The following is a 12315-nucleotide window of genomic DNA, read 5'->3' as shown; positions in this document are numbered from 1 at the left end:
CAGTTCTAAATAAAAGTATTACAAGCTTTTGAAGTGCTTTGATACATATTAAAATGCTGATACCTATTTAGAATAACCATTCTATAAATAATGATAATCCTGCCTCAACTTGATACTAGTGGTAGGGGCGGGGATAAAAATTTGCATTTCCTTTAAGAGTACTAAAGTTGTCAATGAGTAGTATTGAGTGAATATAACACTCATACTCCAGTAAAGAATACATATTTATGGTGCACATAACAGGCGGAAAGTTCAGAAACTATTATTGTTACAGGTATTTGAAGAGGCTCTGGTTCATACTTACTATGACCTAAGATAATCAAAAGATTAAGATATATTGAGAGATTATTTCTATATTTCTGATTACAATCATCATATTAATTTACTCATTCACATGACAACATAATACATTTACTATGGTTTTATACAATTTATAAACTGTGCATTTAAAAGTGAAAGTCACAATTTGCATTTAAAAGTGAAACTCACAAACTGCATTGACTTCACCTCCTTAACAAACACCATTCCTGTTATAAATTGAACTGGCTTCCTCCAATAGCAATAGCTATGGTTGTTTTTTCAGTATAAATTAATCATGACACAAAACCAGAAATGAAAATGTCTCTTAAGAATAATTTCGAGTACAAATTGCACCAATGAATAATAGTGCACAATCTTAATTAAACACAACTGTGCAGCTGTGAAAATAGGCTAAATCTGTCCAAAGCTATGAGTTGGCTTTAAAGGCTGGTTTGTTAGGGAGTGTTTTCTTAAGGAAGGCTGGGCCCCTAGCCTTAATCAGCCAATAAATTATTTCCTGCAATTACATTAAATAGAAAATTATCTTCAAATTGGGAATGTTAATTGAAAATCAAAATTCAGAGTGAAGTTTAGAAATTACATGCTGAATATAATTAGTCTAGAAAGGCTTCACCTCTGTTTCATAAATAGGCTTTTGGTAATTCCTCAAGTGACCATTCAGTAAAGCTACCTACTTGTAATATAGTACAGTAGAAAAATCTTTTTTTTTCTGTTATATATATATTATATATATATATATATATAATTATATATAAAATATGAATTATATAAATATATATATTTTTCTCTCATATTTTACATATATACACCCACACAAATATATTATTATAGTTAATTTAAGTTAATTATTTATAAAAAGGGTGAGAATGTGCCATCTCTAAAATATACTAACACAGATACTGTCCTACATACCTATAGCTATCAACCCCTCCCTGCAAGTTTCAGTTACCTTTTTCTGTACTATATTAAATGGGAATACTCTGGTGTAAGGGCCAATTCCTGCCAGCCCTATCCATGAGAATCTCCTGTTTACCTCAGTAGGAGTTCTGCACATGGAAAACTGTGAGATCAGGCTCTAACCAATGGCTGAATTTAACCCATAATTTCCAAGGAGTATGATCAAATACTCCCACTGAAATAGCCCATCAGATTAATCCTTAGTTTTTGTCCCATCGATCCACAAAACAGGTTGTAATGCTAAAATAATTTTTTGAAAAATATCATGGGTAGCTCATTTTTAAATATTAATAATTTTTCAATTTTAAACTTAAAATATTCAAAACTAACTTACCATAGTCCTACAATTTCAGTAATAAAAATAAATTAGACATATAAAAGGTGCCTCAATGTTGCTAATTTCCATTTTACCTTATTTTATTTTTGCTCTGTTATAAATTAAAATCAGTCAAATGATTTTTTTAAATTTCTGTTAAAAAAAAAGTCTCCTTCGTTATAACCCCTGAAAACAGGGGTTTATAATGGAAGTGCTGACACAACCCTAACTAAAGCAGCGCAAATGGTGCCGCTATAATACACAAAATCAAGTTCTATTATTCTAAACTATCCTCGCTCGTGGGGTTTTTCTTTACTGTGCTCCTAGTCAAACTGCTGAAGCATGAAAAATTTAAATGCAATCAAGTGGGTCCAATTCTACTTTACTAGAACAAGTGTCTACAGTGGTACAATCTTAAACAAGATGCAACAGATTTGTTTGGTGCTTTTCTTCTTTATTTTTTTTAACTGTTTATTTATAATATTGTGCAGTGGAGATAAAATAAGAGGAAATTACACTCACATGATATCAGTGTATCGACTACACAGCACACATTATAATCAGAGAGAAAAAAATACATTCTCACACTGGTTAAATTGACTGGTTAGCACAACTATCAGCAAGGCAAACAATATACCTATGGGATTTGAGACAGATGGGTATGAATCCAGAATCATTTATCTGAAGTCCATTCCCCTATTCAGCTTTCCTAATTTGGGTTAAACAAACAGGTTCGGGTTTTACAAAACCAAAACAAGACACATCTCACTTTCAAAATGAGATGGACAAAAATGGAACCATTTAGCCAAACCTCAGTGAAGTTGTGGAAATGGGAAGGGTTCGTAAATTGGGACCCCAATTTCAACTAGCCTTGGTTTCCATGTTGTAAAGCCAAAATCCCAAGCGTGGGTCTGCGCCGCTCCCATATTTAATGTCAAAATGTATACGCCTTAATTTTTACCTTTAGAAGGATGTGCCTGTCCTCTAATGGAGCCTGGCAGACAGTCATTCTATAAAAACATCACAGATTTCCTTTTTCCTAAAGGTAATACTTGTCACCCTTTCCCAAAACTACAAAAGATTATAGAAACTTTTCATCTAAGGCTTTTCTATGGCCTGAAGTTCTTCAAATGATTTAAAGCTGCTTCCTTTGAATAACTAGGTGGCATGCCTAACACCAAAGACATGTAATGTCTAAAACCGTCCATCCATTACTCACAGAAGGACCAACTGATGAAATGCTCCGGTGGAAATCAGGGATCAATCTGGGGTCCTAGCCAGGAGATATTTAAACCCAAATTACACAGCATTAACTCGCAGACAACAATAATGTAAGCACCTAGTCACAATTTAAGAATACCTAAACTATCGTATAACAATGAGCTATATGACAAGGGACACTTGTGGCTGACCATAGATTGCAACGGAATCTAAAGACTGTTTTGCCCCTCCCTATCAAAGCCTTCATAAAGCTAAATCTATAATCCCAAAAGTATAGAGGCAGGGTTTTGACAATGCCGTGCCTCCTCTCCTTAAAGGTGACCATCCTTATTTCCTCCCCCAAAGCCCCAGTTTATCAAAACACTTAACCACACGTTTAACTTTAAGCATCCAAGTAGTCCAACTGACTTCAAACTGGACGGCTCACTTACTTACGGTTAAGCACATGCTTAAGTGCTTTCATGAATCAAGACCCAAATGAATTATAAAAGAAACATTTTTCAGAAGTCCTCAAAAAAAAAAAACCTTTAAATGAAAAGAAGCATTTTTCCTTCTAACTTTTCACAAGAACTTAGTGTTCAAGATAGATGCTACTCAGATAAGCCTGGAGATGAAATCCTGTCTCTCTCTCTCTCTCTCCCCACACAGAACCAGGGCAGCAGAAATGGAAGTTTCTCCCATCTTTGTCAAATCTTACCCAAAGGGCCCTCTGCTACAGATCCACACCCACAACCGTAAGCAAGTGATTGTGCCGCCGCCTGGTTGTTTGCCCTCCTGTTCCCCCTCCTCATGGCAGACTCCAGCACTCTATGGCGGTAAGCCCTACATGGAACTTGAGAGTCCAATCTTGAGTCCTTAGGCCTCCTCCTAAACTCAAGGCCTGCATCCATGAATCATGCCTTACCAACTGACCACTCCTTACATCTGTGTAATCCCACCAATACCAACTATAGGTCTGATGCTAAACTGGGGTAAACTGACAGAGCTCCACTGAAGTTACTGGAGTTGCAACGATTATTCCAGCTGAGGTACTGGCTCAGAATATTGTAAACACACAGGGAAATTATCACTATTTGCCTTTGCTGTGGAAGGATCCCAATTTCAAGTTATGGGCGCATTCAAATATGACTTAATTTAAAGAAAAATGAAAATGCTGTGCCAATAGCCCAATCATTTTGCAGCTCTGCTCCCGTAAAACAAAGTTATGAAGACATAACTCAGCAACATAATTCATTGTTTATCTAATGTTGTAATCCGTCTGTCATGTAAGAATAAACAGTTATTTCCTAAAATTATAAAGTCCCACATCTGATTGCAAAGAGCATTAGAAACAGGAATGAGCAGTTACTAAAATATTCACTACTCCTGAAGCCCCACACTCCTACGTGTCCCTACATACAAAACCTACATGGAGTTAGACTGATGACACATCAGCATTTTGAGAATGAGAAGAGAGTGTGGGCTGTGCATAGGACTGAAAGCTAGTAACTCCTGAATTCTACCCCAGCTCTGCCATTGAAGTCCAGTGTGGCCTTGGGCAAATCAATTAATCAGTCTCTCAGTTTTCCCAATCCTTACCTCATGGGGGGTCATGAGGATCAGCTAGATAATGTTTGTAAAGCACCCTGAAGATTATCAGTGTTAAGCTGATTCATGAGAAAGATCATTCCAGGAACTGCATTGGGAATAAGAGAGGGAAAAAGGAATAGATTCAAGGAATGGCAGTGAACAACATTAATTGCAGTGCCCAAGACTCCAGCTAAGATAAACATCAAGCTAAGTCATATAAGTGCAGCCTCCACAATACACACGTTCAGGTATACCCACCTTTCTATTTACAAACCAGACAAATTACTCTTGTTACTAGAAATAGCCTGAATCACAACATTTGATTCCATATCCACTTTCCCAAAGCTCAGAAGCAATAAGATCTGGTCCCAGCTCTAATTCATTCTCTCAAATGTATAATATAATATCTGCACAGTTTATTGAATGATGCAAAAGTATTTTCTTAAAAAGACTGCCATTCACCTTTTGTCATTGTGGATAATTATACTGACAGTGCAGTCATGTACATTCCCTGGGGGTTAGACTAGATGACCCCTGTGGACCCTTCTAAACCTACGATTCTTCGTAAAATATTAGAGTTAAAAAATGATTCTGTCTCTTTATCGGACTGTCAAAACCATTAAAATGAACTAAACAAAAAACACCATACAACCCCTGCAGACTTTATGATGAAAATCCTATGCAAGCTATTTTTGACAGGTGAGATGTTCCTTTTTCTTTATTCAGTATCAATATTTTTCACTGAGAATATGCAGCCACACTCACACAGAATGCAGTGAAGGGCAGTGGAATACAGGATAATGACTTAGTACCCGAGAGGTGTTCTTCTCAAGTCACAAAAGTTAATATTTTCTACAGTTTATTTTTAGCTGACAATATTGCTGTCACTTTATTTATACAGCTTAAGACTGTTCTTTGGACTGGAGCTCATATGCCCTGGAATGCTTTGACTCATGAATTGTTTCTCCTGATAATGTTACATCACGTAACCACCTCTGTTTAATTGGTTAGTATTAGCTTCTCTGTGGTGACTGAGGACTTTAAAGTCCTATGACTGTGACATGTGTCTCTGGATATCCAATTTCCTACTGTTGCAAAAAAAAAAAAATCTGACTTCAAGCAATCTTTACCAACGACTTTCCAACTTGTGAACAATAGTGAGTGTACCAGCAACTTATCCATCATAACTTGTTAGAATTTGTTTCTTTAGGCAGCAAGTAATAGAACTTACAGTGTAAATAAAAAGTATCCCATTAAGAATAAGATTAAAAAACAATGGTTGCTATAAATAAGCATAAAGTCACAGGTTTTTATGGAAAAGAATGCTTAATTGTTTAGCTAAAAGATTGCATAAATGGTTTTGATAAAAATGCCTAAAAATACTTACAGGAATTTATTTCAACATATTTAGACTTTGAGTCAACAATTCACATAAAAAACAGAAATAGCTTTTTACCCTAATAAAGTTAATAAAGTTCTTGTTTTAATAACGTGAAATCTGCAACTCAATACTTTAATCTGTAATGCAGAAGATCCTAACAGGTTGTTAATTAAATCCTTCTGATACTTTACAGGGTATATGCTATATTGGTAACATACAGGATACATGTTATATTGGTATAAATACAATGTCTTTATATATTTTCCTCCTACAGATCAATTTTCAGTAGTTGCCTAGGACACCACAAAATATAGTAAAGTGAAAACTTAGTCACAGGGTTGCAAAAACAAAAGTTGATGTTCCATGACTCAGTGCCACTCAACACAGAATTGAGTGATACACATTATCTACAATCTGATTCCCCCCCCCCGATATTTTTGATGCTCATTTTTAAGCTAAATACAGCATTTCTGTAATTCATCTTCTTTTCAGATAATGAAATGAAGTCTCAATTTCAGGCTCATCAGTCAGTTTGCACTAAATCACCTAATTATTACCTCCGTATACCATGAAACAATGTTTCTGCAGTTCAGTAACAGATTATCTTCTTAATGAAAACCTTACAGTACAAGACTAAAAAACATTTCTAGCAGGCAAAGTATTTCTGATTCAGTAAAGGTTATGCAAGCATCAAAGCAGTTGAATACAGGTGCCAAACCACATTGCCAGGAGCTCTTAGTACTGTGAGGTAGTGTTACCTGACAGCTTGGTGAATATAAAATTACTTGTTTCTCCAACTGAAGACAATCAAATTGTCACCTTCCATTGTAATAATGCACAACTAGACATCAGCAAAGTGCAAACATAATTACCAGGAAGAAAACAAAACAAACAAAAACAAAAATATTAAATCTAAATTTCTTTAAAGGGTAAACTCAAAAGGCTTCCACAAAAAGGGAGCTCATTTTAATACCAAATATTATGGTGCAACCCTGCTATTATTTAGCAATAAGATTTATAGATCTTGAATTAAGTGAAAATGAAAAACAGAAGAAGGATGAATATATAAAAAGCATAAATACTGGTAAGAACCATCCCAGTGTCTCACATATGCACATATAAAAGATTACACTAGTGCACTGGTGTGCCTCCACGGATAAGTGTGCATCTACTGCATTACTGTTAGTATAAACTTCTATATTCAGGGGTTTCTCTCTAACTCATAAAAAATAACTCCAGACTGGAACCTGGCATGCATTGATTCAAACGACAAGCAAATTGTTTTTAGAACTAAAGAACAACTTTCAGTTTCAACTTGAAATTCCACAGATCTTTAATCTACAATGTGTTTAAGTGACTTTTAACATTTTAAGAATTTAAGGGCAGGGTTTTGGAATGGTAAGGTTAGTTCATATGAACTAACATTTTCAACAAAAATGTCTTGAGGGTGTTCAGTATCTGGACTGTCTCTCCAGCAGTGATATCTGCATTTTGACAAGAGACATCATCATGAACGGTTCCATAGTGATCTGTGAAATCAAAGACTGAGTTTTACAGATACTGTAGCTATGAACATCCTATGCCACACAAAATAGAGCCTTTTTAGGATTTACACATTATAAAGTTTCTTATCATTTTGATTTATTCATAAAATGTGAAATACCTATTGATATGATACACTACAATCTAGCGTGTAAGTCCATCTTTTTTAAAGACACAAGCAACCTCGTGTTTTCAGCAATGCTAGGGGAGTCACAAAAACTAAAACAAAACCAAAGAAATGCAAAGCTAACACTGCATCTTCAGCAATAGGTTTTGTCTAGTTGCAAGAATGGAGGAGAGAACACAAAGAGCTCCTTTTCTCACCTTGCACTCCTGCACAGGGGCCAGACAAAGCCTAGCTCTTGTTCACAGAGAAGACGCAAACACTGCTCCAGAGTAGCACAGAAATTGGTGTTAGCCTCCTGAAAGGGGGTGGAGAGAAGGGCAAGGCCATGGTCCTGCCCCATATGCATCAGCAAGCAGAGCTGCCCCCACGTCCTGCACCCAGTCACAGGCCCAAAGTCTCTAGGAAGATCGCTACACCCTTTTCCCTCCCAACAATATTACAAGCACATTGTCTTAAAGAGAAAATGTAGCCCCTAATTTGAACCACTGAGCCTAAGACTTAGATTGTACATATCATACAACATGGAAAGCTCCTCCTCTTCACTGTGTGGGTGCATGTCCCTCCACAGTTAAGAGGTTCACCTGCACATGTGAGCACTGTAGTGGAGATCTGATAATACAGCATTACTTTCAAAGGGCAGTGCAGCACCCTAAGGAGTATTCATAGAGCTCTAGAGGAAGATGTGGGGACTGCAAGTCCACTACATTCTTAAAGTCACAGCACTTTACACATAAATTCATGAATGAGCATTTTACCCTTCAGTAAGCAACATGAAATGAGTCTAAACTGTCAGACTTAGATTTGATTTTTGTGACTTTGATGAGTTTGTGTTTTCGTTACAACTCTTATTTTACTAAAGCAGGCTCATGCGTGTAACAAGATAGCGTTATGCACAGTGTTTCCTTGTTTTGAACTGGTGCCTACACAGCACAATACCCTACATGCATAGAGAACTGTTAATCTTGCAGGATCTGAAAATGTATTTACAGAGCATGTACAGGAATCACTTAATTCACCAGTGAACAGCAACTACTATTAGGGCAAAAAGAACAGGAGGACTTGTGGCACCTTAGAGACTAACCAATTTATTTGAGCATAAGCTTTCGTGAGCTACAGCTCACTAAGGTGCCACAAGTCCTCCTTTTCTTTTTGCGAATACAGACTAACACGGCTGCTACTCTGAAACCTACTATTAGGGTAGAAGGCCTCAACAGTGCTTTAGGTGCGAGTTATGAAGAACTATGTCCTGCTGAAACTTCAGGGTGAGTTTTAAGCAGGCAAAACGTAACTGCTTGATTGGCATTTTGGCCTGGAAGAATACTGGGACAAATCCCTCTAACACTTACATAGAAAAATACGCAGTGCATTCTTCAATGATCACAAATGGACAGGGTCCCCGATGCATGTGGACAATAAAAAAAAAACAGTTTCTAATTATATTTTAGGTGAACAGATGAAAGCAACAGTTGAATAAGTTTGAATAGTTTAAAAGCTTCCATAAAACATTAAATAACTAACTAACTGTGTTCTCCATAAATTAAATGGACCAGCTGCCATTAAAAAGGCATGAACAATTTGAAGTTCAATTTACTGAAGGTTTCCTCATTTTTAGACTGGATTTTAGGTATTTTTTCTTCTATCCTGACATAGGATTCACTGATGAAAGCTTTATCATAGTTTTAACTGCCCTTTACATCTAAAAATATATTTTTCATGGAATATACAGCAAACCAAAGATACAATTTCTAACACTTTAAATAAACATTTAGTACAACTAAGAAAACAAATAATTAAGTCTTTGTTTTTAATAATTTTAATTTATTTTTAAACTAGCTCCCCAATGTAAACATTAATGTAGTTTTAAAAGAATTTTATTGGAACGTTTGGGTTAGGCATTGGAAAACATCACAGAATGTTAATGTTAGCTTCCTGTAGACTCATAGGTAGAACCTACATTATTCAGTCATTCAATTTAGTGAGATCAGCTAGAGTACAGCTTCTGTATAGGCACACTAATGCTGTTGCATCAACTGCAAAGGAAGCTATAGTACTTTCCCATACTTAAGGTTCAATCCTGCAAATTGCCAAACACCTCCTGTGAAGGACTGAGAACCCTAAATTTCCACGGACTTCAATAGGAGTTGAAGGCACACAGCACCCTGCAGGATTGATCGGTAATTGCTAGAAGTGCAAAAGCAATCCTAAGGGGAAATGTGAATAATGACAAAATTATCAGTTGTTCCCCAACCCCAAAGGGCTCAAGGTTCCATTACAATATTTTAAAAAATACATTGAAATAAACATCACTAAGCATAGGGATGTGTTAGAACAAAAAGGAAACCCAAATCCGGACAACTCCAGCACCAGAGCACCAAATAGAAGTTGTCTTTAATGATTTGAAGTGCAGTAGTTGTCTTCGGTGACAGTTTAAGGGAAATATATATAACAATACATTTCCACTAATTCAAATTATTTTTTAAAATAACTCTTACCGTTACCATTTCAAATTCAGTTAATTTTTATACAACTGACTGCAGCTTAAGCACTGAAATGTTCTCTGTAGTGCCTGATGTGGTGCATAACAGCTGAAATAAATAGCTCTCTATTGTGGTTTTCATCTCTGACCTGATTTTTCCTATGTTTTTAGGATACACCATATGATCTGTATTTGAAAATGAAGAATCCTAGTTTTCTCAACACTGTCAATTTTTGCTCAAGGCTATATGTTGTAACAGTTTCCCGCTTGTGTATATTGGTAATAATTTATCATAGTCAGGCGAACAATATATAATACATGCTGCTGATTACTTCTAAAGACAAAATCTAATGGTTTCATTTACTCCTGCACATTTGTTGTGAACTATGTCATCAATTTAAAAGTAAGGCATTTTCAGTATAAAACATGGGATTTTACTGATTTTGATAGCAGTGTTCTCATCTACACCAAAATTCATGAATGAGACACTCATTCTCCAGGGGTCTTTAGGATAAAAAAGAGCCCTGCACTTATTTAAGGTATTGTGACATTCTGATAAAGAGTTGTGACAAGTTGACATTATGGACCAAATCATCAGCTGGTATAAATCAAGGTCACTGTATTGAAGTCAATAGACCCAGCTGAAGATTTACACCAGCTGAGGATCTGGCCTTTTGTCTTTACACTGCGTACAGAACATAATATTGGGCCATGATGTAATACAACATTGCCAGGCATTGAATAAAAATCATCAGGTGAAGATGCAAATGTTACACCATCATGATGGATCACATAGTATTATGATAAATTTTTCCCCACAGGGCAAAGATAAATATGAGACAACCTGAGGGGATGATGTAGAATCTGCATTCAGAATGGTAGAAGACTATTGTATTCTCAATATCCTTTCAAACCATTCTGCTTTAATTTGTTCAAAATAATATCAGGCATAAACTCTCAGAATAAGCATTTTCAAAAATAGTGACAGCAACTCCTTTGATTAGTATAAGTGGCAACATTAAACAATCATTTTGAGGGGAATCTACAACCTGCTGTAAATTCAAATATGATTTTATTTTTAATTTAAAAGCTGAATTTTCCCTGCTATTCTTTAGTGAAATGGGGGAGGGGATACAGCAGCTCCCATCAGGGAGGGTCATGTGGGACATCAAAATATGCCAGCCTCCAGCACAGCATCCACAATTACTGAGCTACTAATAATGGGCTCCCAACTTATGGACTCTGTGGAATTCTCTCCAGGCAGACCAAGTTCCATATGGGGAAGTATGTGAAGACTGTAGAAGCTGGGGAGGAGATGGCAAGATGGGGAGGGATGCACATCCTTCTTCCTCCAACCCCATATAGATTAGGCAATCAAGATTCAGCCTTTATTATTTTTTCTGCTGAGCCACCCTCTCCCCTCAGAGTCTTGGGAGCTGCTGCAGCCAAAGGAAGGCCATGGTAGTGGCCAGGGCTGAAGCAGAGGCACAGGGCCTCCTTATGGATGGTCTGACCTCGCAGGGAAGTGCCAGATTTGAGGGTGAGCCCTGCTGCCTTTTCTGCAGAAGTGGGCAAATCCTGATGCAGAGGGATCTGGGCCAGTAACTTGCAGCTTATATAATAGCTTTGTCTCCCAGGGATCCCAAAGTGCCCAAAGTACTTTACAAACACTAACTGGTTAAATCTTTCAGCTCTCCTTGGAGGTAGATATTTATTATCCCCCATTTTAAAGATGGGGAAACAGAGGCACGGTGACAGTTAATTGACCGAAGAAAACACAGGACATCAATAGAAGAGATGGCCTGTTCGAATCATTATAAACTCTCCTCAAAAGTTTCAGAGGAACAGCCGTGTTAGTCTGTATTCGCAAAAAGAAAAGGAGGACTTGTGGCACCTTAGAGACTAACCAATTTATTTGAGCATGAGCTTTCGTGAGCTACAGGCTGTAGCTCACGAAAGCTCATGCTCAAATAAATTGGTTAGTCTCTAAGGTGCCACAAGTCCTCCTTTTCTTTCTCCTCAAAAGGCATACCTTGCAGCAAATGATGAATCTCAAAACACCTTATAATACTGTATAACTGAACAAGCACTTTTACATTAGGAAACAAACCAAATTTTCCATACAATGATTTATATCAGAGTACAGACGTATGAAGTCATATTTATCCCCACATCTTAGTCATTATCAATTTACTATATCATGTCACATGTGGTGGGAGGCAGGAGGAGTTGTTTGTCGACAATGAAACAGTGAATTCCTCCAAAAATGACTGTGCTCCACATGCAGCTAGTGATTAAAGTGATTTGAAACTAAAAGCTCACACACCCAAGATAAACATAACATTAAATACAAGTTGATAAAAATTGCTAGGGATGCAAAGTCAGCATTAACTTTAAAAAAAAGT

The 12315-nt window shown here is 36.7% G+C and overlaps 1 protein-coding gene across 31 annotated transcripts in view; it reads right to left on the bottom strand.

The window, feature by feature from the left end:
- Positions 1 to 12315, bottom strand: part of SOX6 (SRY-box transcription factor 6) — a 445713-nt gene that overhangs the window by 278206 nt on the left and 155192 nt on the right. For 3 of the 31 annotated variants that reach the window (XM_073347420.1, XM_073347422.1, XM_073347421.1), the window contains one exon: positions 4394 to 4490. The exons of 25 other annotated variants lie outside the window; for them this stretch is intronic. In XM_073347420.1, coding sequence (XP_073203521.1) covers positions 4394 to 4398 — 5 coding nt within the window. In that variant the 5' untranslated portion in view covers positions 4399 to 4490. Of the gene's footprint in view, positions 1 to 2555; positions 2605 to 2813; positions 2909 to 4393; positions 4491 to 12315 lie in introns of those variants that run through there. 3 more of the 31 variants (XM_073347425.1, XM_073347427.1, XM_073347429.1) reach the window with 3 other exon arrangements.

The sequence above is a fragment of the Lepidochelys kempii genome, chromosome 6 (genome assembly GCF_965140265.1).
Source record: "Lepidochelys kempii isolate rLepKem1 chromosome 6, rLepKem1.hap2, whole genome shotgun sequence".
In the NCBI taxonomy this organism is placed as follows: Eukaryota; Metazoa; Chordata; order Testudines; family Cheloniidae; genus Lepidochelys; species Lepidochelys kempii.
The sequence above is the reverse complement of the archived record's forward strand: the minus strand, read 5'-3'. Positions and strand labels throughout refer to the sequence as shown.